Below are 23,080 nucleotides of genomic sequence, written 5' to 3'. Positions count from 1 at the left end.
GCATTGCGGCACTGGAGCTGTGGGTGGATGAACCCTGGAGCATCCACGATGCTGAGAATGACGTGAGTCGCACGTTTAGTGAGTTGGTCTCACCACAGGTAAAGGGTACACAGCCAGCTAGTAAATGGGTGACCAACAGGAAGAGCAGTGCAAGGAAGGTAGTGCAGGGGTCCCCTGCCATTATCCCCCTGCAAAACGGATACACCGCTTTGGGTACTGTTGGGGGGGATGACTCATCAGGGGAGGGCAGCAGCAGCCAAGTTCATGGCACCGTGGGTGGCTCTGCTGCACAGGAGGGCAGGAAAAAGAGTGGGATTCAATTGTAAGGGGAATAGATAGGCGTTTCTGCGGCCGCAACCGAGACTCCAGGATGATATGTTGCCTCCCTGGTGCAAGGGTCAAGGATGTCTCGGAGCGGGTGCAGGGCATTCTGAAAAGGGAGGGTGAACAGCCAGTTGTCGTGGTGCATATAGATACCAACAATATAGGTAAAAAAATGGGATGAGGTCCTACGAGACGAATTTAGGGAGCTAGGAGCTAAATTAAAAAGTAGGACCTCAAAAGTAGTAATCTCAGGATTGCTACCAATGCCATGTGCTAGTCAGAGTAGGAATCGCAGGATAGCTCAGATGAATACGTGGCTTGAGGAGTGGTGCAGAAGGGAGGGATTCAAATTCCTGGGGCATTGGAACCGGTTCTGGGGGAGGTGGGACCAGTACAAACCGGACGGTCTGCACCTGGGCAGGACCAGAACCAATGTCCGAGGGGGAGTGTTTGCTAGTGCTGTTGGGGAGGAGTTAAACTAATATGGCAGGGGGATGGGAACCTATGCAGGGAGACAGAGGGAAATAAAAGAGAGACAGAGGCAAAAGATAGAAAGGAGAATGGTAAAAGTGGAGGGCAGAGAAACCCAAGGCAAAAAACAAAAAGGGCCACATTACAGCAAAATTCTAAATGGGCAAAGGGTGTTAAAAAGACAAGCCTGAAGGCTCTGTGCCTCAATGCGAGGAGTATTCGTAATAAGGTGGACAAATTAACGACGCAGATAGCAGTTAACGGATACGATGTGATTGGCATCACGGAGACATGGCTCCAGGGTGACCAAGGCTGGGAACTCAACATCCAGGGGTATTCAACATTTAGGAAGGATAGACAGAGAGGAAAAGGAGGTGGGGTGGCGTTGCTGGTTAAAGAGGAAATTAATGCAATAATAAGGAAGGACATTAGCTTGGATGATGTGGAATCGGTATGGGTGGAGCTACGGAATACCAAAGGACAGAAGACACTGGTGGGAGTTGTGTACAGACCACCAAACAGTAGTAGTGAGGTTGGGGACAGCATCAAACAAGAAATAAGGGATGTGTGCAATAAAGGTACAGCAGTTATCATGGGCGACTTTAATCTACATACAGGTTGGGCTAACCAAACTGGTAGCAATGCGGTGGAGGAGGATTTCCTGGAGTGTATTAGGGATGGTTTTCTAGACCAATATGTCGAGGAACCAACTAGAGAGCTGGCCATCCGAGACTGGGTGATGTGTAATGAGAAGGGACTAATTAGCAATCTTGTTGTGCAAGGCCCCTTGGGGAAGAGTGACCATAATATGGTAGAATTCTTTACTAAGATGGAGGGTGACACAGTTAATTCAGAAACTAGAGTCCTGAACTTAAGGAAGGCTAACTTCGACAGCATGAGGCGTGAATTGGCTAGAATAGACTGGCAAATGATACTTAAAGGGTTGATGGTGGATAGGCAATGGCAAACATTTAAAGATCACATGGATGAACTTCAACAGTTGTACATCCCTGTCTGGAGTAAAAATAAAACGGGGAAGGTGGCTCAACCGTGGCTAACAAGGGAAATTAAGGATAGTGTTAGATCCAAGGAAGAGGCATATAAATTGGCCAGAAAAAGCAGCAAACCTGAGGACTGTGAGAAATTTAGAATACAGCAGAGGGGGACAAAGGGTTTAATTAGGAGGGGGAAAATAGAGTACGAGAGGGAACATAAAAACTGACTGCAAAAGTTTCTATAGATATGTGAAAAGAAAAAGATTAGTGAAGACAAACCCGGACTCAGGTGAATTTATAATGGGGAACAAAGAAATGGCAGACCAATTGAACAAATACTTTGGTTCTGTCTTCACGAAGGAAGACACAAATAACCTTCCGGGTGTACTAGGGGACCGAGGGTCTAGTGAGAAGGAGGAACTGAAGGATATCCTTATTAGGCGGGAAATTGTGTTGGGGAAATTGATGGGATTGAAGGCCGATAAATCCCAGGGGCCTGATTGTCTGCATCCCAGAGTACTTAAGGAAGTGGCCTTAGAAATAGTGGATGCATTGGTGATCATTTTCCAACAGTCGATCGACTCTGGATCAGTTCCTATGGACTGGAGGGTAGCTAATGTAACACCACTTTTTAAAAAAAGGAGGGGGAGAGAGAAAACGGGTAATTATAGACCGGTTAGCCTGACATCAGTAGTGGGGAAAATGTTGGAATAAATTATTAAGGATGAAATAGCAGCGCATTTGGAAAGCAGTGACAGGATCGGTCCAAGTCAGCATGGATTTATGAAAGGGGAATCATGCTTGACAAATCTTCTGGAATTTTTTGAGGATGTAACTAGAGGTGAGTAGACAAGGGAGAACCAGTGGATGTGGTGTATTTGGACTTTTAAAAGACCTTTGACAAGGTCCCACATAAGAGATTGGTGTGCAAAATTAAAGCACATGGTATTGGGGGTAATGTACTGGCTTTGATAGAGAATTGGTTGGCAGACAGGAAGCAGAGAGTCGGGATAAACAGGTCCTTTTCAGAATGACAGGCAGTGACTAGTGGGGTGCCGCAGGGCTCAGTGCTGGGACCCCAGCTCTTTACAATATACATTAATGATTTGGATGAAGGAATTGAGTGTAATATCTCCAAGTTTGCAGATGATACTAAACTGGGTGGCGGTGTGAGCTGTGAGGAGGATGCTAAGAAGCTGCAGGGTGATTTGGACAGGTTAGGTGAGTGGGCAAATGCATGGCAGATGCCGTATAATGTGGATAAATGTGAGGTTATCCACTTTGGTGGCAAAAACACAAAGGCAGAATATTATCTGAATGGTGGCAGATTAGGAAAAGGGGTGGTGCAACGGGACCTGGGTGTCATGGTTCATCAGTCATGTGGGTACAGCAGGCGGTGAAGAAGGCAAATGGCATGTTGGTCTTCATAGCTAGGGGATTTGAGTATAGGAGCAGGGAGGTCTTACTGCAATTGTACAGAGCCTTGCTGAGGCCTCACCTGGAATATTGTGTTCAGTTTTGGTCTCCTAATCTGAGGAAGGACGTTCTTCCTATTGAGGGAGTACAGTGAAGGTTCACCAGACTGATTCCAGGGATGGCTGGACTGTCATATGAGGAGAGACTGGATCAACTGGGCCTGTATTCACTGGAGTTTAGAAGGATGAGAGGGGATCTCATCGAAATGTATAAGATTCTGACGGGACGGGACGGGACAGGTTAGATGCGGGAAGAATGTTCCCGATGTTGGGGAAGTCCAGAACCAGGGGACACAGTCTTAGGATAAGGGGTAGGCCATTTAGGACCGAGATGAGGAGAAACTTCTTCACCCAGAGAGTTGTTAACCTGTGGAATTCCCTGCCGCAGAGAGTTGTTGAGGCCAGTTCATTGGATATATTCAAGAGGGAGTTAGATATGGCCCTTACGGCTAAAGGGATCAAGGGGTATGGAGAGAAAGCAGGAAAGGGGTACTGAGGGAATGATCAGCCATGATCTTATTGAATGGTGGTGCAGACTCGAAGGGCCGAATGGCCTACTCCTGCACCTAGTTTCTATGTTACAGTCTCTGTCGCAGGTGGGGCAGACAGTGGTTGGAGGGACGGGTGGGTGGGGGGCTTGGGTTGCCGTGAGCTCCTTCCGTTGTTTGCGGTTGGCTTTCCGTGTGCTCCCGGTGAAGAGACTCGAGGTGTATGGCACCTTCCAGGATGCCTCTCCTCTACGCTGAGCGGTCTTGGGCCAGGGATTCTCAGATGTCGGTGGGGGGGATGTTGCATTTTTTTGCAAGGAGGCTTTGAGGGCGTTCTTGAAGCGTTTTCCTTGCCCTCCTGGGGTCGCTTGCCGTGTCGGAGTTCCGAGTAGAGTGCTTGCTTTGGGAGTCTCGTGTCGGGGCCATGCGGACAATGTGGCCCTGCCCATCGGAGCTGGTCGAGTGTGTGGTCAGTGCTTCAATGCTGGGGATGTTGGCCTGGTTGAGGACGCTAACGTTGGTGCGTCTGTCCTCCCAGGGGGTTGGCAGGATCTTGCGGAGGCAGCGCTGGTGATACTTCTCCCGCATTTGAGATGCCAGCTGTACATAGTCCAAGTCTCTGAAGCATATAGGAGGGAGGGTATTGTGGGAGCACACGCCCGCATTAGTGAAACACTTCGCTTCGACGCAGTCCGGAGATATCGAAAGGGTTAAAAGTTGCAGTTTGAAGTTTGGATTAAAACGGGATGATTGGATCGAAGCAGGCTGCTCGATGACATGGAGCCATTGAGCCATTGCAATATGTCTATCTGATCACCTGCGTTTACAGTACTTCATGGTGGGAGTCGGTTTGTGGCAGTGAGACGACTTCAGGATAATGTGTAGCTGGTCATTTATCTGTATGTTCAGTATTGAGTGTACCGTTACTATGCGAGGAAACGATCGTTTGTGTATAGTAGCTCCTGACATCGTCTGTATGTTAAGTATTTGAGTGTACCATCGGAGCAGGCCGGGGAGCGGGAGGAGTAGTGTGGCGGCCTAGTCCAGTAGGCTGAGCGGCCCCCGGCCTGGGAGTACCATCGGAGCAGGCCGGGGAGTGGAAGTAGCAGTGTGGCGGCCTAGTCCAGCAGTCTGAGCGGCTCCCGGCCTGGGAGCACCATCGGAGTAGGCCGGGGAGCGGGAGGAGCAGTGTGGCGGCCTAGTCCAGCAGTCTGAGCGGCTCCCGGCCTGGGAGCACCATCGGAGTAGGCCGGGGAGCGGGAGGAGCAGTGTGGCGGCCTAGCCCAGCAGGCTGTGTGGCCCCCCCGGCCTGGGAGCAACATCGGAGCAGGCCGGGGAGCGGGAGGAGCAGTGTGGCGGTGGACCACTCCAGGGAGCAGCACGTGCCGGAGCAGGAGAGCGACGGCAGCGAAGAGGACGACCGGATTGGATCTCACCAAGATCCAGGTCGCTGATTGGAGCGTGGGCAGGTACAGCAGGAGCGGCGAGGTCAGGGGGCGAAGGAGCGGCGAGAGATTGTAGAGGGACGTGATCGGGGCCCAGGAGAGGCGAGAGTTCGGGGCCCAGGAGAGCCGAGGGCCCCAGGGGCAGCACAGGCCCAGCCCACACTGTGCGATATGTGTGTGCGCACTAGGTCCATGCAGCAGAGCAGGTCTCCAGTCGTCCTGGTTAACCCTTGCCCCTGGACCGAGACCTCGCTCTGTCAAGCCCGTGTGGTGGCTGGTGTGCAACGGCCAACCCACGTTAAAAAATCCACCCACAGGCATCTTCCACCCTTCAATATGTAGCCACCACACGGGCTTGACAGAGCTAGGTCTCGGTCCAGTAGCAAGGGTTAACCAGGACAACTGGAGACCTGCTCTGCTGCACGGACCTAGTGTACACACATATCACAGTGTGGGCTGGGCACGTGCTGCCCCCGGGCCCTCGCCTCCCCTGGGCCCCGATCACGGCCCTCTACAATCTCTCACTACTCCTGCTGTATCTGCCCACGCTCCAATCACCGACCTGGACCTTGTTGACGTCACTCTTCGCTGCTGTCGCCTTCCTGCACCAGCTCGCACTGCTCCCTGGAGTCCTATGCCTCCACTCTGCTCCCGAGGCCTCTTCGCCACTCCTTCTATGGCCCCGACCTGCCGCTGGTATTCTGTGCAAGGAAACAAGAGTTCTGTAATAACTCAAGAGTCTTGTTGCTGTACACGACCTCAGGTGTAAACCTGACCCAACTTTATTTGCGCCGAAAGTACCCCCCGCGACATAGTACCCGCGCTTATATACCAGCGACCACGCACATGCGCGTACAGCCCGAAGACCTCCAACATTGCCGCCCCCTGGTGTCTGGTGCCCCCATGCATCAATACTTAACAAGTTCAAAGGCTTTTTCGGCATAAAGGTGCGAGGGAAGGCTATTTGAGCCACACACATTAGACACTGGGAATTCGGAAGTTGTGTGTGTCACAAGCAGGCAGCGGAGAGCTGCCTTTGTGACGTGTCTCAGTAACTTTCATACTGGGTTTGTATCATAGGAATGTCTAAATAAAAGGCCTGATCCTGCCATTACTACAACGGAGTGTGTGTGTAATTCCACGTTTAAAGCAAGAAAGCGATCCAACAGGCATCACTACTGTTCTGCAAGCATGCCTTGAGGATCCTTCATTGAAACACCTGTGAACCCATCCTCTTTTGGTGTGGAAACAAGTCATCCTCGTTTCGAAGGACCGCCTACGATGATGCAAGCGTGCAAAAGTTCAGTTGGATCAATCTTTTGTTTGCCGTTCAGAGAGTCACACTAAAATGGGACAGGGAGGGTTCTTTGCAAATCTCCGTGGGTAAATCTGCAGTTACCGAGCCCCAAGCAGAACAGGAAGAGGCCAGGTTCCCCGCCCCCAGGTCTGATCTGAGTGAGCAGATCCCCAAGACTGGGTGGACCTCGTGACCGCTTCGGTTCTGGGCTCTGGGTGGGTGTCGGGCTGGTGTGTGATTGCCCCGGTGGAGCACCCTCACTGTCTGGCCTCGGGTGGTGGGGCATAAGAATTGGGAGCAGGAGTCGGCCATTCGGCCCCTCGAGCCCGCTCCGCCATTCAATGAGATCACGGCTGACCTTCGACCTCAACTCCACTTTCCCGCACTGTCCCCATATCCCTCGATTCCCTTACTATCCAAAGGTGAGGCACCAGAAGGTGGCCTGCGCCCATGCTTGCCTGTACTTCCAACGTGATGCCCATGCTACCCTAATACGGTGCCAGGCACAGCCTGGCCAGACCCATCTTTACTGATGACACCCGCTGATTCTCTCCCCCCGCCCCCCCCACTTGCCACCCACTGTGTTCAAATCCCTCCATGGCCTCGCCCCTCCCTATCTCTGTAACCTCCTCCAGCCCCACAATCCTCCGAGGTGTCTGCGCTCCTCCCAATTCTGCCCTCCTGAGCATCCCTGACTATAATCGCTCCACCATCGGTGGCCGTGCCTTCAGCTGCCTGGGCCCCAAGCTCTGGAACTCCCTCCCTAAACCTCTCCGCCTCTCTACTTTTTTCTCCCCTCCTTTAAGACGCTCCTTAAAACCTCCCTTCTAGTGCCAGCCGTGGCTCAGTGGGCAACACACTCGCCTCGGAGTCAGAAGGTTGTGGGTTCAAGCCCCACTCCAGGGACTCGAGCACATAAATCCAGGCTGACACTCCCAGTGCAGTGCTGAGGGAGTGCAGCACTGTCGGAGGTGCCGTCTTTCGGATGAGACGTTAAACCGAGGCCCCGTCTGCCCCCCTCAGATGGATGGAAAAGATCCCGTGGCACTATTTGGAAGAAGAGCAGGGGAGTTATCCCCGGGGTCCTGGGGCCAATATTTATCCCTCAATCAACATAACAAAAAAACAAATTATCTGGGTCATTATCACATTGCTGTGTGTGGGAGCTTGCTGTGCGCAAATTGCCGTTTCCCACATTACAACAGTGACTACAGTCCAAAAGTACTTCATTGGCTGTAAAGCACATTGAGACGTCCGGTGGTTGTGAAAGTTGCTATATAAATGTAAGCCTTTCTTTCTGCCTCTTTGACCAAGCTTTTGGTCACCTGCCCTAATACCTCCTTACATGGCTCGGTGTGTCAAACTTTGTCCGATTTACACTCCCGTGCAGCGCCTTGGGACATTTTACTGCGTTGAAGGTGCTATACAAATGCAGTCGGGCAGAAGCCCCAACCGCACGCGGGCAGGAGAGAGCTGTGCTCGAGCGGGCGGGGAGAGCAAACACAGCACCACATTGCTCAACTCGAGAGGCAGGGACAGGGAGAGGCAGGGACAGGGAGAGGCTGACAGAGAGAGAGGGAGCAGACAGCATCGCTGCACATTAATTGTGGTAGGTGACCTGTCTCATTACAGTGTAGAAATGTGAGCCTGGGCGATAGCAGGTGAACTGCCCAGCCTTGCCCCCATCCCTGGTGTGGTATGAAAAGCTAAGCTCAGACAGAGGCGAGGCAGAAACAGATTCTTTAAATGCCTGAGCACTTAATTCAACAACAACAACCTGTATTCATATAGCACCTTTAACGTGGTGAAACGTCCCAAGCCGCTTCACAGGAGTGTTAGAAGATAAACATTTGACACCGAGCCACATAAGTAGATAAGGGAGACTAGAACTTGGGGGGCATAATCTTAGAATAAGGGGCCGCCCATTTAAAACTGAGATGAGGAGGAATTTCTTCTCTCAGAGGGTTGTAAATCTGTGGAATTCGCTGCCCCAGAGAGCTGTGGAGGCTGGGTCATTGATTACATTTAAGACAGAGATAGACAGTTTCTTAACCGATAAGGGGTTATGGGGAGCGGGCAGGGAAGTGGAGCTGAGTCCATGATCAGATCAGCCCTGATCGTATTAAATGGTGGAGCAGGCTCGAGGGGCCGTATGGCCGACTCCTGCTCCTATTTCTTATGTTCTGATGTTCTTAAATTAGGGCAGGAAGCTTGGTCAAAGAGGTAGGTTTTAAGGAGCATCTTGAAGGAGGAAAGAGAGGGAGAGAGGCTGAGAGGTTTAGGGAGGGAGTTCCAGAGCTTAGGGCCCAGGCAACAGAAGGCACGGCCACCGATGGTGGAGCGATTATAATCAGGGATGGTGAGGAGCGCCGATGTCTCGGGAGGGGGAGGGGGGTTGTGGGGCTGGAGGAGATTACAGAGATAGGAAGGGACGAGGCCATGGAGACATTTGTAAACAAGGATGAGAGTTTTGAAATCGAGGCATTGCTTAACCAGGAGCCAATGTCGGTCAGCGGGTGATGGGTGAGTGGGACTCGGTGTGAGTTAGGACACGGGGCTGTGAGCACAGGGGGTGATGGGTGAGCGGGACTTGGTGCGAGTTAGGACACGGGGCAGTGAGCACAGGGGGTGATGGGTGAGCGGGACTTGGTGCGAGTTAGGACACGGGGCAGTGAGCACAGGGGTGATGGGTGAGTGGGACTTGGTGCGAGTTAGGACACGGGGCAGTGAGCACAGGGGGTGATGGGTGAGCGGGACTCGGTGCGAGTTAGCACAGGGGGTAATCGGTGAGCGGGACTTGGTGTGTGTTAGGACACGGGGCAGTGAGCACATGGGGTGATGGGTGAGCGGGACTTGGTGCGAGTTAGGACACGGGGCAGCGAGCAAAGGGGGCGATGGGTGAGTGGGACTCGGTGCGAGTTAGGACACGGGGCAGAGAGCACAGGGGGTGATGGGTGAGCGGGACTTGGTGCGAGTTAGGACACGGGGCAGCGAGCAAAGGGGGCGATGGGTGAGTGGGACTCGGTGTGAGTTAGGACACGGGGCAGTGAGCACAGGGGGTGATGGGTGAGCGGGACTTGGTGTGAGTTAGGACACGGGGCAGCCGAGTTTTGGATCACCTCTAGTTTACGTCGGGTAAAACGTTGGAGGCCAGCCAGGAGTGGGCCCCACCCAGAGCAGTAGAATTCCTCGCGCCTACACCCACCCCCCCCCCCCCCCCCCCAGGTCTGTGCTGAGTTAGTTGGTCCCAGCCTGGGGTGGGCGGTGTGGGAAGGGGCTCGAATTGAATCCCAGTGTCCCCTGCGTTAAGGAAAGGGTCTTCTGCTGATCACTATCCACTGACTCTTGCTGGAGTGTGTGTGTGTACGGAGGGAGGAACCAGAGATGAAGACAGGATTGGCTTCCACTGTGATGCCCCCCGCTGTCAAATATTCTGCCAGTATCTAGGCTCCCACAATAGTCGTTGAATTGGGGGGTGGGGTAATGGACTGTGCCAAACTGGTTGAATTGTGGGGAGCGGGGGGGTGATGGACTGTACCAAACTAGTTGAATTGGGGTGATGGACTGTACCAAACTGGTTGAATTGTGGGGAGCGGGGGGGTGATGGACTGTACCAAACTAGTTGAATTGGGGTGATGGACTGTACCAAACTGGTTGAATTGGGGTGGGGTGATGGACTGTACCAAACTGGTTGAATTGTGGTGGGGTGATGGACTGTACCAAACTGGTTGAATTGGTGCGGGGGGGGGGGTGATGGACTGTACCAAACTGGTTGAATTGTGGTGGGGTGATGGACTGTACCAAACTGGTTGAATTGTGGGGATGGACTGTACCAAACTGGTTGAATTGTGGGGAGCGGGGGTGATGGACTGTACCAAACTGGTTGAATTGGGGTGGGGTGATGGACTGTACCAAACTGGTTGAATTGTGGGGGTGGGGTAGAGTCGATGGACTGAACCAAACCGGTTAAGTTGCGAGTAACGGAGGAGTATGTAACGTGGGGCAGCCGTTGAGTGATAATCTGCTTCGCCTCTCCACCAACCCCCCCCCCCCCCCCCCCCCCCGGCAGGAGCATGGCCAAAGCGCTGATTGGGAAAGTGTGCATCGTGACGGGAGCCTCCCGGGGCATCGGCAAAGGGATCGCCTTGCAGCTGGGAGAGGCTGGAGCCACCGTCTACATCACCGGCCGCAACATGGACACGCTGCAGGCGGCGGCGAAGGAGGTGAGGTGGGGGAAGGCGCAGAGTCGTTCATCAACCGCTTTGAAAGAAATAAAGGAAGAACGTGCATTTCTACAGCACCTTTCACGTTCTCAGGACATCCCAGAGCGTTTTAAAGTCAATTAAGTACTTTTGAAGTATAGTCACTGTCGTAATGAATGAACCAATTTGCGCACAGCAAGCTCCCACAAACAGCAATGTGATAATGACCAGATCGGCTGTTTTTTAGTGATATTGGTTGAGGGATAAATAGTCATAGAATCACAGAAAATTACGACACAGAAGGAGGCCATTTCGGCCCATCGTGTCCGCGCCGGCCGACAAAGAGCCATCCAGCCAAATCCCACTTTCCCGCTCTGGGTCCGTAGCCCTGTGGGTTACAGCACTTCAGGTGCACATCCAAGTACTTTTTACATGTTGGTGAGGGTTTCTGCCTCTACCACCCTTTCAGGCAGTGAGTTCCAGACCCCCACCGCCCTCTGGGTGAAGACATTTCCCCTCAAATCCCCTCTAAACCTACCAATTACTTTAAATCTGTGCCCCCTGGTTGTTGACCCCTCTGCCCAGGGAAACAGATCCGTCCTCTCCACTCTATCCAGGCCCCTCATCATTTTATACACCTCAATCAGGTCTCCCCTCAGCCTCCTCTGTTCCAAAGAAAACAACCCCAGCCTATCCAATCTTTCCTCATCGCTAAAATTCTCCAGTCCCGGCAACATCCTGGTAAATCTCCTCTGTACCCTCTCCAGTGCATGTGGTAATCACATAATCACATCCTTCCTGTAATGTGGTGACCAGAACTGTGCATGCAGTACTCCAGCTGTGGCCTAACCAGTGTTTTATACAGTTCAAGCATAACCTCCCTTTTTTTAAATTTCAAAATATACTGTATTCATATAAAAATTTGCACAATACATTGGAAAGCAGTTCAGTACATTTGGATTCGGTCAGCAAATCCATACATTACATTTGGATGCTGACAGCAGTTCCGTTCAATACATTACTTTACATTTCAAGGTACGATTCATACAATCCAGAATACATTGTGGTCCGTTCATCAAGTTACATTACATGTGTCACCATCCGGTACACAGTGAGGGTACAGTTACATTTCTTTCCAACATGCATTATGCAACAGAACTTGCATTATACATGGCACTACACAGGTGTTTGCAAATCACGGTGCTCTGTGTATACAAAAGGTTTACCATTGCAGCCCGAGGGAAGTTTTGTACTGATTCCTGCCCCTGGGTTTACCGCGGCAGAAGGGCTTTAAACTGTGGCCCTTCCCCACCGTGCCTTTGCGGCGACTGCACCAATTTTAAGTGTGTCCCTCAGCACGTAATCCTGGATCTTGGATTGCGGCAGTCTGCAACACGCAGACGTGGACATCTCCTTTGCTCTGGAAGACCAGCAAGTTTCGGCAAGACCAAAGAGCGTCTTTGACCGAGTCGATGGCCCTCCAGCAGCAGGTGATGTCTGTCTCGGTGTGTGTCCCTGGGAACAGTCCGTAGAGCACAGAGTCCTGTCTTCGCCTTGCAGGACATCCCGAAGAGAGGTTATTGATCCGTCCTTACTATACAGTATAAATGCACACGAGGCCCATGCTTGAGAGGAGGTCAGTCTGTGACCTGTCCTTTATCCCTTAGCACTCAAGCGATGAAGATGGGTGGAGCTTTCCCTTTTCTACCTGAAGGTCCAGGTTAGGAGTGTCTCCCACAAGTTCACCACCTAGTGGTCATTGTTCTCACAGTGTACAACTTCGGTCAGCTTGTACGTGGGCTACAATGCTGGTTGAATACATGACAGTTACTTTGATGTAACCCTTACCACCGCCATCCTTTTCATTGCAGGTGGAGGCGCGTGGAGGGAGCTGTGTGCCCGTGGTGTGCGATTCCTCCAAGGAGGAGCAGGTTAGCGCCCTCTTTGGCCGGGTGAAGCAAGAGCAGGGGGGCCGCTTGGACATTCTGGTCAACAATGCCTACGCGGCAGTCCAGGTATTTCGATTTGATTTGTACGGTTTTCCTTAATATCTTTGGTTAGTTTGCAGTGTCTAGTTGCTCTGTCCCCTTTAACAAGGGGACACTTGGGTTTAATTGTGTCATTTAAAAGGATTGTAGAGCTGCTGCACTGTGAATGGCTCAGTCAGCCACGTGATGAGGGGGTTACCTTATGATGATAGATTGAGTAGACCGGGTCTTTACTCGTTGGAGTTCAGAAGGATGAGGGGTGATCTTATAGAAACATTTAAAATAATGAAAGGGATAGACAAGATAGAGGCAGAGAGGTTGTTTCCACTGGTCGGGGAGACTAGAACTAGGGGACACAGCCTCAAAATACGAGGGAGCCAATTTAAAACCGAGTTGAGAAGGAATTTCTTCTCCCAGAGGGTTGTGAATCTGTGGAATTCTCTGCCCAAGGAAGCAGTTGAGGCTAGCTCATTGAATGTATTCAAGTCACAGATAGATAGATTTTTAACCAATAAGGGAATTAAGGGTTACGGGGAGCGGGCGGGTAAGTGGAGCTGAGTCCACGGCCAGATCAGCCATGATCTTGTTGAATGGCGGAGCAGGCTCGAGGGGCTAGATGGCCTACTCCTGTTCCTAATTCTTATGTTCTTGTGTTCTTATGATGTTCACAAGACTCAATAAAACCCCAGTCAGTTGAGTCTAGGTCATCCACGATGAGGTACGCAGTCGTGAGCCTAGTGGATGAGCTCATGGTCTACAGGGCTGTAGTAATGCCCGCCCTCCTGTATGGCTCAGAGACATGGACCGTGTACAGCAGACACCTCAAGTCATTGGAGAAATACCACCAATTATGTCTCCGCAAGATCCTGCAAATCCCCTGGGAGGACAGACGCACCAACGTTAGCGTCCTCGACCAGGCCAACATCCCCAGCATCGAAGCACTGACCACACTCGACCAGCTCCACTGGGCGGGCCACATTGTCCGCATGGCCCCGACACGAGACTCCCAAAGCAAGCGCTCTACTCGGAACTCCTACATGGCAAGCGAGCCCCAGGTGGACAGAGGAAACGTTACAAGGGACCACCCTCAAAGCCTCCCTGATAAAGTGCAACATCCCCACCGACACCTGGAAGTCCCTGGGCCCAAAGACCAGTCCGCCCTCAGTGGAGGAAGTGCATCCGGGAGGGCGCTGAGCACCTCGAGTCTCGTCGCCGAGAGCGTGCAGAAAGCAAGCGCAGGCAGCGGAAGGAACGTGCGGCAAACCAGTCCCACCCTCCCCTTCCCTCAACCACTGTCTGTCCCACCTGTGACAGGGACTGTGGTTCCCGTATTGGACTGTTCCGTCACCTGAGAACTCACTTTTAGAGTGGAAGCAAGTCTTCCTCGATTCCGAGGGACTGCCTACGATGGATGAACTGGTAATGTGTTGTGTGGTTGTTAAACCTTTGTGAATAAACCCACTAGTTCTTAATAGCAATGTGTTGCTGTGAATTCTTAAGCAAACAACCCATAAGCAAAGACATTGCGCCTGTCCTCCGATGTCACTCGAGGTGGTCATTCGAGGCAGAATATCAGACGCTGCATATAATGGGTGGCTGAACCTCCCCCCCACACCGTTTTGCTCTGCTGCCTGAGACGAATTTCTAGGCCAAAACTATTTTCTGTGGATGGAGAGTCCATAACGAGAGCTGGGCCGTTCAGGGGTGAAAGAAAGACTTGCATTTATATAGCGCCTTTCACGAGCACCGCACGTCACAAAGCACTTTACAGCCAATGAAGTACTTTTGGAGTGCAGTCACTGTGGTTGTGGTGTATGTAGCACACACATCACTGACTGCACACGGTCTGGTGTAAATCTAACTGCTGTGACCTTCGTCCTTTATTGTTCAGCTCCAGAGTGCCTCTCAGGTGTGGTGGTCAGCCTTATATAGTGCCTGTTGCAGGTACTACCAGGTTTCCCGCCACAGCGCCCTCTGTGGGTGTGGCATAGTGCTTACATTACATTTCAGGTACTGGGACGATACACACATCATTACATAACAGTTGTAATGTGGGGAAACGCCAATTTGCGCACAGCAAGCTCCCACACACAACAATGTGACCATGACCAGATAATCTGTTTTTTTGTTATGTTGATTGAGGGATAAATATTGGCCCCAGGACCCCGGGGATAACTCCCCCTGCTCTTCTTCCAAATAGTGGCCGCGGGATCTTTTACGTCCACCTGAGAGAGCAGACGGGGGCCCTCGGTTTAACGTCTCATCCGAAAGACGGCACCTCCGACAGTGCGGCGCTCCCTCAGCACTGCACTGGGAATGTCAGCCGAGATTTATCCCTGGAGTGGGACTTGAACCCACAAACCTTCTGACTCCGAGGCGAGAGTGCTGCCCACTGAGACACGGCTATGTCAGGATGTGCGGATGCAAACCTCGTTCCACCGGTTTAGCCCTTTCTGTTTCTTTGTAGGGAATACTCAGTAACCATGGAAAGAGATTCTGGGAGCTGCCGGCCTCTGTCTGGGATGACATCAATAACGTTGGTCTGCGGTGAGTATATAAAGCGGGCGGGAAGTCCATTGTCTCTCTCTCTCTCTCTCTCTCTCTCTCTCTCTCGGAGCAATTGCCTGACGTGGGCCTGTTTTACCATACAATGTCGGTCCGCTTTTCCTGGTCTGAGTTCCTGCCTTCACGTATCCAGATCTTGTTAAACATCCTGATGTCGGCACCACTTTCCCATCCCATCACCCGCCCTGTGCTCGCTGACCGACATTGGCTCCAGGGCTGGCCACACCAACATTTTCAAATTCTCAACCTCTTGTTCGAATCCCTCCACGGCCTCGCCCCCTCCCTATCTCTGCAACCACCTCCAGCCCTCCGCGATCCCTGCACCCCTCCCAATTCTTCCCCCCTGAGCATCTCTCGATTTTCATCGCTCCACCATCGGTGGCCGTGCCTTCTGTTGCCTGGGCACCAAGCTCTGGAACTCCCTCCCTAAACCTCTCCACCTCTCTCTCCTCCTTCGAGACATTCCTTAAAACCAACCCCTCTGACCAAGCTTTTGGTCACCTGCCCTAATTTCGACTTATGCGGCTCGGGGTCAAATTGTTTTGACACTTAATTCCAATTATAAATTCCTGTGACCACATTTAGTAAGCGTTTTCCCGACATAAACTTGTGTGTCCAATTGCACAATCTGGCCACTGGGTTCTTACAACAACAACCTGTATTTATATAGCACCCTTAATGCAGTGAAACGTACCAAGGCGCTTCACAGGAGTATTGTGCGATTAAAAATTTGACCCCGAGCCGCATAAGGAGAAATTAGGGCAGGTGACCAAAAGCTTGGTCAGTGGGGTAGGTTTTAAGGAGCGTCTGGAAGGAGGAAAGAGAGATAGAGAGGCGGAGAGGTTTAGGGAGGGAGTTCCAGAGCTTGGGGCCCAGGCAACAGAAGGCACGGCCACCGATGGTGGAGCGATTATAATCAGGGATGCTCAGAGGGGTAGAATTAGAGGAGTGCAGACATCTCGGGGGGGTTGTGGGGCTGGAGGTGATTACAGAGATAGGGAGGGGCGAGGGGCCATGGAGGGATTTGTAAACAAGGATGAGAATTTTGAAATCGAGGCGTTGTTTAACCGGGAGCCAGTGTAGGTCAGCGAGCGCAGGGGGTGATGGGTGAGCAGGACTCGGTGCGAGTTAGGACACGGGGCAGCGAGCACAGTGGGTGATGGGTGAGCGGGACTCGGTGCGAGTTAGGACACGGGGCAGAGAGCACAGGGGGTGATGGGTGAGCGGGACTTGGTGCGAGTTAGGACACGGGGCAGAGAGCACAGGGGGTGATGGGTGAGTGGGACTGGGTGCGAGTTAGGACACGGGGCAGTGAGCACAGGGGGTGATGGGTGAGTGGGACTCGGTGCGAGTTAGGACACGGGGCAGTGAGCACAGGGGGTGATGGGTGAGCGGGACTTGGTGCGAGTTAGGACACGGGGCAGTGAGCACAGGGGGTGATGGGTGAGCGGGACTCGGTGCGAGTTAGGACATGGGGCAGTGAGCACAGGGGGTGATGGGTGAGCGGGACTCGGTGCGAGTTAGGACACGGGGCAGTGAGCACAGGGGGCGATGGGTGAGCGGGACTGGGTGCGAGTTAGGACACGGGGCAGTGAGCACAGGGGGTGATGGGTGAGCGGGACTCGGTGCGAGTTAAGACATGGGGCAGCCAAGTTTTGGATCACCTCTAGTTTACCTAGGGGAGAATGTGGGAGGCCGGCCAGGAGTGGGTTGGAATAATCAAGTCTGGAGGTAACAAAGGCATGGATGAGGGTTTCAGCAGCGGATGAGCTGAGGCAGGGACTGAGACGGGCGATGTTACGGAGGTGGGAATAGACGGTCTTCGTTATACTGCAGATATGTGGCCGGAAGCTCATTTCAGGGTCAAATGTGACACCAAGGTTGCGAACAGTCTGGTTCAGCCTCAGACAGGAGTTGGGGAGAGGGATGGAGTCAGTGTCCAGGGAACGGAGTTTGTGGCGGGGACCGAAAACAATGGCTTCAATCGTCCTAATATTTCTTTGGAGGAAAGTTCTGCTCATCCAGAACTGGATGTCGGACAAGCAGTCTGACAATTTGGAGACAGTGGAGGGGCTGAGAGAAGTGGTGGTGAGGTAGAGCAGGTACAGCAAGCGATTAAGAAAGCAAATGGTATGTTGGCCTTTATTACAGGAGGATTTGAGTCTAAGAGTAAAGACGTCTTACTGCGATTATATCGGGCCCTGGTGGGACCACACCTGGAGTATTGTGTACAGTTTGGGTCTCCTTACCTAAGGAAGGATATACTTGCCAGAGAGGGAGTGCAACGAAGGTTCACCAGACTGATTCCTGGGATGGGGGGGATTGTCCTATGAGGAGAGATTGAGCAGACTGGGCCGATATTCTCTGGAGTTTAGAAGAATGAGAGGTGATCTCATTGAAACATACACAATTCTTACAGGGCTTGACAGGGTAGATGCAGGGAGGGTGTTTTCCCCCCCGGGGCTGGGGAGTCTAGAACCAGGGGTCACAGTCTCAGGATAAGGGCTCGGCCATTTAGGACTGAGATGAGGAGAAACTTCTTCACTCAGAGGGTGGTAAATCTTTGGAACTCTCTGCCCCAGAGGGCTGCGGAGGCTCAGTCTGTGAGTATATTCTAGGCTGAGACCAATAGATTTTTGGATATTAAGGGAATCAAGGGACAGTGCAGGAAAGTGATCTCACTGAATGGCAGAGCAGGCCCTACTCCTGCTCCTAATTCTTACGTTGTCGGTGTACATGTAGAAACTGACGCTGTGTTTTCGGATGAGGTCGCTGAGGGGCATCATGTCAATGCGGAATAAGAGGGAGCCCAGGATAGATCCTTGGGGGGAACTCCAGAGGAGTGGGAAGTGAAACCATTGCAGGTGATCCTCTGGCTACGACCGGATAGATAAACTTGGAACCAGGCAGGTGCAGCTGGATATTGGAGGAGAGGCGTGGATGGTGTGGTTAATCGTGTCAAAGGCATATTGTATGGCTGTGTACTATGTAAACTCGTCACGCTGCAGTTACACCCTCCCCCCAGCGGTGGCGCTGTAGAGTGCTTAATCCACGGTGGGGCAGGCACTGACCTTTCACCCTCTGGGTCACCATGACAAAACTGCCACCTGACACTCGCTGTCTGGTTGACCATGGCACTGAGAAACCTGTACCCAGGCAAAGGGGGTGAGTGACCTGAGGAGACAAGGGAGGGCATGGATTGTGAAAAGCCCTGGTGGCCAATGAGTGTCCAACGCCCTGCTTTGTCCCGTAGGGGGCACTATATCTGCTCGGTGTATGCTGCTCAGATGATGGTTGAAGCGAAGCAAGGACTCATCGTCGTCATCTCCTCGATGGGTGGCCTGCGCTACATCTTCAGCGTGGCGTACGGAGTCGGCAAGGCCGCGGTAAGTACCCCCCGGATCCGCACCGTGTGGCTAACTAGGGGTCAGGGGTCAGGCATTGTTTGTTCACCACCTTGGAGCTGCGCTCAAATCCAACTCCGATCTCTCTCTCTCTCTCTCTCTCTCTCTCTCTCTCTCCCAGTCTATATATCTCTCTGTCTCACTCGCTTTCTCTCTCTCTCGCTCGCGCTCTCTCGCTCGCGCGCTCTGGCTCGCTCGCTGTCTCTCACAGACTATAATCTCTGTCGCTCGCTCTGTCGCTCGCTCTGTCGCTCGCTCTGTCGCTCGCTCTCTCTGTCGCTCTCTCTGTCGCTCTCTCTGTCGCTCTCTCTGTCGCTCTCTCCGTCTCTCGCTCTCTGTCTCTCGCTCTCTGTCACGCTCTCTGTCACGCTCTCTGTCGCGCTCTCTGTCGCTCTCTCTGTCGCTCTCTCTGTCGCTCGCTCTGTCGCTCGCTCTGTCGCTCGCTCTCTCTGTCGCTCTCTCTGTCTCTCTCTGTCGCTCTCTCTGTCGCTCTCTCTGTCGCTCTCTCTCTCGCTCTCTCTGTCTCTCGCTCTCTGTCTCTCGCTCTCTGTCTCTCGCTCTCTGTCTCTCGCTCTCTGTCGCACTCTCTGTCGCGCTCTCTCTCGCTCTCTCTGTCTCTCGCTCTCTGTCTCTCGCTCTCTGTCTCTCGCTCTCTGTCTCTCGCTCTCTGTCTCTCGCTCTCTGTCTCTCGCTCTCTGTCTCTCGCTCTCTGTCGCGCTCTCTGTCGCGCTCTCTGTCGCGCTCTCTGTCGCGCTCTCTGTCGCGCGCTCTGTCTCTCGCTCTCTGTCTCTCGCTCTCTGTCTCTCGCTCTCTGTCGCGCTCTCTGTCGCGCTCTCTGTCTCGCTCTCTGTCTCTCGCTCTCTGTCTCTCGCTCTCTGTCTCTCGCTCTCTGTCTCGCTCTCTGTCGCTCTCTCTGTCGCGCTCTCTGTCTCTCGCTCTCTGTCTCTCGCTCTCTGTCTCTCGCTCTCTGTCTCTCGCTCTCTGTCTCTCGCTCTCTGTCTCTCGCTCTCTGTCTCTCGCTCTCTGTCTCTCGCTCTCTGTCTCTCGCTCTCTGTCTCTCGCTCTCTGTCTCTCGCTCTCTGTCTCTCGCTCTCTGTCTCTCGCTCTCTGTCTCTCGCTCTCTGTCTCTCGCTCTCTGTCGCGCTCTCTGTCTCTCGCTCTCTGTCTCTCGCTCTCTGTCTCTCGCGCTCTGTCTCTCGCTCTCTGTCGCGCTCTCTGTCGCGCTCTCTGTCGCGCTCTCTGTCGCGCTCTCTGTCTCGCTCTCTGTCTCTCGCTCTCTGTCTCTCGCTCTCTGTCTCTCTCTCTGTCGCGCTCTCTGTCGCGCTCTCTGTCTCTCGCTCTCTGTCTCGCTCTCTGTCTCTCTCTCTGTCTCTCTCTCTGTCTCTCTCTCTGTCTCTCTCTCTGTCGCGCTCTCTGTCGCGCTCTCTGTCGCGCTCTCTGTCGCGCTCTCTGTCGCGCTCTCTGTCGCGCTCTCTGTCTCTCGCTCTCTGTCTCTCGCTCTCTGTCTCTCGCTCTCTGTCTCTCGCTCTCTGTCTCTCTCTCTGTCTCTCTCTCTGTCTCTCTCTCTGTCTCTCTCTCTGTCGCGCTCTCTGTCGCGCTCTCTGTCGCGCTCTCTGTCGCGCTCTCTGTCGCGCTCTCTGTCGCGCTCTCTGTCGCGCTCTCTGTCGCGCTCTCTGTCGCGCTCTCTGTCGCGCTCTCTGTCTCTCGCTCTCTGTCTCTCGCTCTCTGTCTCTCGCTCTCTGTCTCTCGCTCTCTGTCTCTCGCTCTCTGTCTCTCGCTCTCTGTCTCTCGCTCTCTGTCTCTCGCTCTCTGTCTCTCGCTCTCTGTCTCTCGCTCTCTGTCTCTCGCTCTCTGTCGCGCTCTCTGTCTCTCGCTCTCTGTCTCTCGCTCTCTGTCTCTCGCTCTCTGTCGTGCTCTCTGTCGTGCTCTCTGTCGCTCTCTCTGTCGCTCTCTCTGTCGCTCTCTCTGTCGCTCTCTCTGTCGCTCTCTCTGTCGCTCTCTCTGTCTCTCGCTCTCTGTCTCTCGCTCTCTGTCTCTCGCTCTCTGTCTCTCGCTCTCTGTCTCTCGCTCTCTGTCGCGCTCTCTGTCGCTCTCTCTGTCTCTCGCTCTCTCTGTCTCTCGCTCTCTGTCTCTCGCTCTCTGTCTCTCGCTCTCTGTCTCTCGCTCTCTGTCTCTCGCTCTCTGTCTCTCGCTCTCTGTCGCGCTCTCTGTCTCTCGCTCTCTGTCGCGCTCTCTGTCGCGCTCTCTGTCTCTCGCTCTCTGTCGCGCTCTCTGTCGCTCGCTCTCTGTCTCTCGCTCTCTGTCTCTCGCTCTCTGTCTCTCGCTCTCTGTCTCTCGCTCTCTCTGTCTCTCGCTCTCTGTCTCTCGCTCTCTGTCTCTCGCTCTCTCGCTCTCTGTCGCGCTCTCTGTCTCTCGCTCTCTGTCTCTCGCTCTCTGTCTCTCGCTCTCTGTCTCTCGCTCTCTGTCTCTCGCTCTCTGTCTCTCGCTCTCTGTCTCTCGCTCTCTGTCTCTCGCTCTCTGTCTCTCGCTCTCTGTCGTGCTCTCTGTCGTGCTCTCTGTCGCTCTCTCTGTCGCTCTCTCTGTCGCTCTCTCTGTCGCTCTCTCTGTCGCTCTCTCTGTCGCTCTCTCTGTCGCTCTCTCTCTGTCTCTCGCTCTCTGTCTCTCGCTCTCTGTCTCTCGCTCTCTGTCGCGCTCTCTGTCGCTCTCTCTGTCTCTCGCTCTCTCTGTCTCTCGCTCTCTGTCTCTCGCTCTCTGTCTCTCGCTCTCTGTCTCTCGCTCTCTGTCGCGCTCTCTGTCTCTCGCTCTCTGTCGCGCTCTCTGTCGCGCTCTCTGTCTCTCGCTCTCTGTCGCGCTCTCTGTCGCTCGCTCTCTGTCTCTCGCTCTCTGTCTCTCGCTCTCTGTCTCTCGCTCTCTGTCTCTCGCTCTCTGTCTCTCGCTCTCTCTGTCTCTCGCTCTCTGTCTCTCGCTCTCTGTCTCTCGCTCTCTCGCTCTCTGTCGCGCTCTCTGTCTCTCGCTCTCTGTCTCTCGCTCTCTGTCTCTCGCTCTCTGACTCTCGCTCTCTGTCTCTCGCTCTCTGTCTCTCGCTCTCTGTCTCTCGCTCTCTGTCTCTCGCTCTCTGTCTCTCGCTCTCTGTCTCTCGCTCTCTGTCTCTCGCTCTCTGTCTCTCGCTCTCTGTCTCTCGCTCTCTGACTCTCGCTCTCTGTCTCTCGCTCTCTGTCTCTCGCTCTCTTGTCTCTCGCTCTCTTGTCTCTCGCTCTCTTGTCTCTCGCTCTCTGTCTCTCGCTCTCTGTCTCTCGCTCTCTGTCTCTCGCTCTCTGTCTCTCGCTCTCTGTCTCTCGCTCTCTGTCTCTCGCTCTCTGTCTCTCGCTCTCTGTCTCTCGCTCTCTGTCTCTCGCTCTCTGTCTCTCGCTCTCTGTCTCTCGCTCTCTGTCTCTCGCTCTCTGTCTCTCGCTCTCTGTCTCTCGCTCTCTGTCTCTCGCTCTCTGTCTCTCGCTCTCTGTCTCTCGCTCTCTGTCTCTCGCTCTCTGTCTCTCGCTCTCTGTCTCTCGCTCTCTGTCTCTCGCTCTCTGTCTCTCGCTCTCTGTCTCTCGCTCTCTGTCTCTCGCTCTCTGTCTCTCGCTCTCTGTCGCTCGCTCTCTGTCGCTCGCTCTCTGTCTCTCGCTCTCTGTCTCTCGCTCTCTGTCTCTCGCTCTCTGTCTCTCGCTCTCTGTCTCTCGCTCTCTGTCTCTCGCTCTCTGTCTCTCGCTCTCTGTCTCTCGCTCTCTGTCTCTCGCTCTCTGTCGCTCGCTCTCTGTCTCTCGCTCTCTGACTCTCGCTCTCTGACTCTCGCTCTCTGTCTCTCGCTCTCTGTCTCTCGCTCTCTGTCTCTCGCTCTCTGTCTCTCGCTCTCTGTCTCTCGCTCTCTGTCTCTCGCTCTCTGTCTCTCGCTCTCTGTCTCTCGCTCTCTGTCTCGCGCTCTCTGTCGCTCGCTCTCTGTCTCTCGCTCTCTGTCTCTCGCTCTCTGTCTCTCGCTCTCTGTCGCGCTCTCTGTCGCGCTCTCTGTCGCTCTCTCTCTGTCGCTCTCTCTCTCCCCCCTGCTCTCTCTTCCACCCCCCCGCTCTCTCTCTCCCCCCCCCCCGCTCTCTCTCTCCCCCCTGCTCTCTCTTTCCCCCCCCCGCTCTCTCTCTCCCCCCCCGCTCTCTCTCTCCCCCCCCGCTCTCTCTCTCTCCCCCCTGCTCTCTCTCTCCTCCCCCGCTCTCTCTCTCCTCCCCCGCTCTCTCTCTCCCCCCCGCTCTCTCTCTCCCCCCCGCTCTCTCTCTCCCCCCCCGCTCTCTCTCTCCCCCCCGCTCTCTCTCTCCCCCCCCCGCTCTCTCTCTCCCCCCCCGCTCTCTCTCTCCCCCCCCGCTCTCTCTCTCCCCCCCGCTCTCTCTCTCCCCCCCGCTCTCTC

At 53.8% G+C, this 23,080-nt stretch overlaps 1 protein-coding gene across 1 annotated transcript in view; it reads left to right on the top strand.

Moving 5' to 3' along the window:
- The window catches only part of LOC139235679 (dehydrogenase/reductase SDR family member 1-like), a 47,559-nt gene that overhangs the window by 13,557 nt on the left and 10,922 nt on the right, over positions 1 to 23,080 (top strand). The window contains exons 2-5 of the mRNA XM_070866718.1: positions 10,565 to 10,718; positions 12,569 to 12,712; positions 15,153 to 15,232; positions 18,504 to 18,636. Coding sequence (XP_070722819.1) covers positions 10,569 to 10,718; positions 12,569 to 12,712; positions 15,153 to 15,232; positions 18,504 to 18,636 — 507 coding nt within the window. The 5' untranslated portion in view covers positions 10,565 to 10,568. The remainder of the gene's footprint in view (positions 1 to 10,564; positions 10,719 to 12,568; positions 12,713 to 15,152; positions 15,233 to 18,503; positions 18,637 to 23,080) is intronic.

This window comes from Pristiophorus japonicus, chromosome 23 (assembly GCF_044704955.1).
Source record: "Pristiophorus japonicus isolate sPriJap1 chromosome 23, sPriJap1.hap1, whole genome shotgun sequence".
In the NCBI taxonomy this organism is placed as follows: domain Eukaryota; kingdom Metazoa; phylum Chordata; class Chondrichthyes; family Pristiophoridae; genus Pristiophorus; species Pristiophorus japonicus.
Note: the sequence above shows the minus strand (reverse complement) of the source record. Positions and strands in the feature narration are given on the sequence as shown.